Source organism: Mus pahari, chromosome 20 (genome assembly GCF_900095145.1).
Source record: "Mus pahari chromosome 20, PAHARI_EIJ_v1.1, whole genome shotgun sequence".
Lineage (NCBI taxonomy): Eukaryota > Metazoa > Chordata > Mammalia > Rodentia > Muridae > Mus > Mus pahari.
The window spans coordinates 28,858,023-28,864,022 of NC_034609.1; the positions used below are offsets into that span (position 1 = coordinate 28,858,023).

Here is a 6,000-nt window from a genome sequence, read left to right on the forward strand (position 1 = left end):
GGGGCTCCATAGAAGGCCTAAGTCTAAAGCAATGTGATGGAGAACACTCGAGGAAGACATCTGATGGAGACACACACACACACACACACACACACACACAATACCCTACTTTTATTATATATGTATGTGTGTTACCAGTACATGGATCGTGTGTGCAGTACCTGTACACATGCATATATGGCTTTTTTTTTAAAAGATTTATTTATTTATTATATGTAAGTACACTGTAGCTGTCTTCAGACACTCCAGAAGAGGAAGTCAGATCTTGTTACGGATGGTTGTGAGCCACCATGTGGTTGCTGGGATTTGAACTCTGGACCTTCAGAAGAGCAGTCGGGTGCTCTTACCCACTGAGCCATCTCACCAGCCTGCATATATGGCTTTATGGTAGTTTGTTTCCTACATGTGTAGCATTTAACAAGACATCATGAACATATCTCCACATCATCTTTCTATTCCTCAGTATATGTCTTTTATCTATTTACCTTTTGCTTTCTTTCCCTTTGTGGCATTGAGGATCAAGCCCAGATCCCTTGGCACGTTAGACAAGTCCTCTACCACTGAGGTATTCCTACAGCCCCCGCATTGTTTATCTGTTCCTTTTCTTCCCATCTCTAGAATATAAACTCCTGAGAACAAGGACCTTGTTTACTGTAGTATCTGTAGTGCCTACAGCAATGCCTGATATATAGATGTTGCTAAAAACATTAATGTGTTCAATGACAAAAATGGTGCTTAGCAGGCCTAAAGGTGCTTGCTATGTAAGTCTGGTGACCTGGGTTCCATCTCTGGAACCCATATAAAGACAGGAGGAGGGGGAAGGCAAAGGCAGGCAGATCTCTGAGTTCAAGGCCAGCCTTGTCTACCGAGCTAGTTCTAGGACAGCCAGCAATACACAGAGAAACCCTGTCTTGGAAAACTGAAGAAAGATGGGGGGAGAGAAGCCGCTTCACAGAGTTGTCTTTTAACCTCCACACACATATAGTCACATACCTGCTCATCCATACACATTATACACACATGCAACAATAATAACAGTAATAAAATAACGAATAAATGAAACCAATACCTGCTGGGCTGCCATCTTTTTTTCCAAGTGATTTTAGCTATCTTTGTTATGATTTTTGTTTTATGGTATAACCTTCAGAAGCACCCATAATTTTCTATTTTTTCCCTTAGTTCCATATATATATATAATTTATTAAGGTTAATTTACATAGAATAAATTTTACCTTACTATAAGCAAATGAAATATTTCTAATAAAAATATATATAGCATATAGAGTAAGCTAAATCCTATTTTAAATATTGTATAATTTCCTGTTTAACAGAATAAGAGAGATAAATCAATGTATAACTGAATAAAATTTCTACTTAGGTAAAAAATTCCATCATTAATCTAAGTTCCATTAAGTGATCACTAAGTCATAGGTTAAATTGTTCTTCTGTGTCCAGTATTACAGTGTCATATAAGTTCCCCAGTATTAGGTAAAGTTTTTAAGTCTCCCAGTTTTCCTACCTATGAAAAGGTAGGAAAGTGCTTTTAAAACTTCTTTGTTTTTTAGAGATAGGGTTTCTCTGTGTAGCCCTGGCTGTCCTGGAACTTGCTCTTTACACCAGGTTGGTCTCTAACTCAGAGATCTGCCTGCCTCTAGCTCCCATGTGCTGGGATTGAAGGCATATGTGCATGCATGGGTCATTGCTACCACCTTCAATGCCACCACCATTTTTGTATTTTATGTACATTGGTGTTTGGCCTGCATGCATGTCTGTCTGTATGAGGGTGCCAGGTGCCCTGGAACTGGAGTTACAAGCAGTTGTGAGCTGCCTTGTAGGTGCTGGGAATTGAACCTGGGTCCTCTGGAAGAGCAGCCAGTGCTCTTAACCACTGTGCCCCCGCTGGGATATCTGTAAAGCATAGTTTTATTAGTCCTAGAGCATTTGGGGGAAGTGAAGAACTAATACTTTGTAAGCTTCGTAGACCAGTGGTCTCAGAGGCTTTCTTTTGAGTTTTCAATAAATCCTTCTGTGTGACAGCTCTAGGGAGAAGACAGTGAAAAACTGTGTGACAGATGAGGGTCCCGCATCACATGTCAGTCCTGAGGTTGACACCAGGATGGAAACAGGTCAGCATTGCCTCTGTATATAATAACCAAGACATCGGTTGCCTTTGCCGTCATAGCCAGTCTTGGGTAGGATGAAGACAAAGTAACTGAAAACACAAATTTAAAGTCAGTCTAATATTTTTTGGCTGCTTTAAATAAAAATCTCAGCCGGGCATGGTGGTGCACGCCTTTAATCCCAGCACTCGGGAGGCAGAGGCAGGAGGATTTCTGAGTTCGAGGCCAGCCTGGTCTACAAAGTGAGTTCCAGGACAGCCAGGGTTATACAGAGAAACCCTGTCTCAAAACAAACAAACAAACAAAAAAATCTCTTTCTAGCTGCTTGAGGTCCATGTATTTATTATAAAGTACAACCCCAGACCTTTCAAAGCACAAGCTGTATATATATTCAGAGAATTCAGTTTCATTTACATCACCTTACATCATTTGCACTCCCTAAAATTACACCTCCCATCCCCGAGGCTCCTGGGCATTGATTGCGGCGATAATTGAGATAATTGATTTCCTTAGAGACTGGTGACTCATCTGCATCCATTGCTGCGAACACCCTGAGCCTCCCAGGCTCCTCAACCAAGCTCCTCCCAGCTGCAGAATCTCTTGTGTTTGCAGTCTGTAACTTAACTGCCTCTTCTAACATAACATTAGTAGGTTAGCACAGACAAAACTTCATGACTTAAAGTATACAATGAGTTAAAGTATACAATCTCTATTGAGAGCAAACTGCCTTAGTAGACAGCCCATTTTCCAAAGGCTTTAGAAACACCACTGTTGGTTTTCCAGTACAATTAAGGTGGTTGTACCACATTAGTGGCCATGCCTCAGACTCAGAGAAAGCTTTCTGTTGTATCTGATGCACCCTTGTGAATTAGCCCACCATTCTTAAACAGATGACCTTCACTTAAGAGAGCTTTATTTGGCTTCAAGGCCTATTCCCCTTAAAAGACCTATTCAGTTGTACACAAAGTCTAAGAAGCAGTAGACTGTTCAAAGTCCCAGAAAGAACTCCAGTAACAAGAGACTCACTGTGCAGTTTAGATATTCAATGTTTTCGGTTGCTGACATACAATGCTTCATTTTCCTGACTTTTTAATCGATTCATGTGGACATGACTTTGACAGAGTTTCTTGATAAACCACAATAAGGTGATATTTTCCTTTCCCCTTTTTCCCTTTGATGTCTCAGTGCATATAAAAGAGGAGTATGGGTTGTTTGTTTTGAATTTAAAAGCATTTTTATATTTCAAATAGATGCGATTTTGAAATTATTTTGGCAAGTGCTGAAGTGCGTGAAGAGCAGCACTCTGGTTCCTCAGAGTCTCCCCACAAGAGAGAATCCCAGCGACTACGTTGGTGATATAGCCTAGGTTTTTTTCTGGGTACACACATTTATATATCCATATCCAGATGGGAAAAGTACCTTGAAGCACAGTTTGACTGGCCCTTGTATGAGCTGAATTGGAATTAGTCTTCATTACTATAGCATTAGTTTATGTGAGACTTCACCCCATGAGCTAAAATGTCTTCAAGTTTACAGTTTCTGTTGAGGAAAAAGCTCCTGCACTAGACAACCCCATTTCCAAAGGTTCTTTGAGGCACCATCTGGTCCCTAATTTTTTTTAATGTAAAATTTATTTAGCTGCTTTGAGACATTAAAGAGCCTTGCTTCCCACTGCCAATTGTGTTTGTGCTTAGGTCCTTGGGGAGGACGGCCAGTAAGCACCATTAGTAATACAATATGATTAATATGGTTCTGCCATGCTAGGGACGTGCCTCAGGCTTTCCTACAGTACAGCTTGTACCAACTCAGGGTTTCAAAGCCGTGCTCTTGAATAAGCAGGCAACGTCCACTGCTCTGGGTTCTTGTCCTGTCCTCTTAAGCACATAATCTTTGACACCCTTCTCACACCCTCGAAATAAGCAATTTAGGCTGTATCTTTAGCCTCCTGTTCTCTCACCTCCCTTTGCTCTTGCTGATCTAACCCATTTTCACGGTTTTCTTTATGAAGTAAATAGATTTATTATTTGTTTCCTAGTCTCTCATTTATTAAAAATATCCGTCTAGCTTGGCATCTGTACCAGTGTCTCTTCTGCACCAGGCCCTCAACTCGGCTAACGAACTTGAATCATCTCAGCTTAACATTCCAGCCCCTCAAGCTAAATGTCCCCCCAGAGCAGAGCCGGAACAGCTCTTTGTACTTCATGGAACTCTTCCCAACTCTGCGATTATCCTGGCTCAGAATCACATGGGTGTTGTCCTGCTTTTCTTCCTATTGCTATGATAAACACCACCACCAAAAGCAACTCGGAGAGGAAAGGATGCCTTTGCCTTCCAGGTCCCAGTCTCAGTCCATCACTGAGGAACGTCAAGCAGGAACTTAGTCAAGCAAGGCAGAAAACCTGTAAGCAGGTCCTGAAGCAAAGCCCGGGGGGGGGGGGGGAGAACCACTGCTCACTTGCTCGCTCCCATGGCCTGCTCAGCTTGCTCTGTATTCACCCTAGGACCAATCTTCCCAGAGGTCACAATGCCACGATGAGCTGGGCCCCCTCACATCAATCATTGGTAAAGAAAATGCCCCCCTTTTCAGATTTTCAAGCCATTTTCTTGGATGACGTTCCCTCTTCCCGGATGACTTTAGCTTGTGTCAAGTTGACAAAAACAAACAACGAAGCTGCACCACGTTTGACACTGCCGCTCCTCTGAGTTCTTACCCTCCAGTGTGACTCTGAGCCCTCCTTTCCAGCTCTTAATAGCCTCTGCTTAACAGCTCTGCTTAATATTTACGGAGTACAAATTCTGGCCCAGGGACTGTCTGTGATCTCATCTAATCCACACAACCTTGAAGTCGGTTTGACAGGTGAAGAAATTGAAACCCAGAGAGGTGAAATAATCTGCCCTGCTTACGCAGTAAGTGGCAGAGTGCAGATGCCAAGTGTGACCTATATATCACCAATGTTCTTCCTCTGCTTTTTTTTTTCCATTCATTTTGTACTTTGATGCCAGATTAATTCTCTTAAAACACAGCTGAGATAATTAATTATACAGTCCTGCATAAAGATCTGATGGCTCCCACCCAACTACTACATTCATTTTAAACTCCTTAACCCAATATACAGAGTTCCCCAGGACTCAGGTCTCAGCCTTTCTTCAGCCTACCCCAAAGCCTTCTCCCCCACTACAGTGTGCATTGCCCCAATGAAGCTGGACCTTCCCCTCCTCCCTCGGGTAGTTCTTCCCGTCTCTCCTCTGCAAACTAATGCCATTCCTCTGAAAAGCTTGCACCAAATGCCACCTTTTCTTTATGATGCACCTCAACGTCTTTTCATTTAGCAAAACCTTTTAAATTAATCTACAAAAAGATGCGTCTGATTTTTTAAAAATCAAATGCCTATTTTGTTTGTGTGTGCACATGTGTATAGAGGCTTGGCGTTGATGGGTCTTTCTCAATCATTCTCTACCTATTTTTTTTTTCATTCTGCATGTGATGTGCATAAATGTGTGTATATGTGTTTGCATGTATTTGGGTGTACATGTTTGGGCAGGAGCATAAAAACAAGCCAAAGGTTGATGTCAGCTGTCCTCTTTGGTCACTTTCCATCTTGCATATTCATTAGGTAGGATCTCTCACTTGAACCCAGAACTTGCCAGTTGCCTGCCCCAGTAGGATCACAGGCAAGCTGCTGTGCCCACCAATACTTGTGTATGTGCTAGGGATCCAAACTCTGGCCCTTATGCTTGCATGACATGTGTACTAACCACTGAACCATCTCATCAGCCCTTTTAATCTTTCTTTCTTTCTTTCTTTCTTTCTTTCTTTCTTTCTTTCTTTCTTTCTTTCTTTCTTTCTTTCTTCCTTCCTTCCTTCCTTCCTTCCTTCCTT

At 42.0% G+C, this 6,000-nt stretch overlaps 1 protein-coding gene across 1 annotated transcript in view; it reads left to right on the plus strand.

Annotated features, from left to right (window-relative positions):
- Lrrc36 (leucine rich repeat containing 36) overlaps positions 1 to 6,000 on the plus strand; it is a 53,950-nt gene that overhangs the window by 19,130 nt on the left and 28,820 nt on the right. Inside the window, exon 5 of the mRNA XM_021220220.1 lies at positions 2,038 to 2,126. Within this exon, the coding sequence (XP_021075879.1) occupies positions 2,038 to 2,126 (89 nt within the window). The remainder of the gene's footprint in view (positions 1 to 2,037; positions 2,127 to 6,000) is intronic.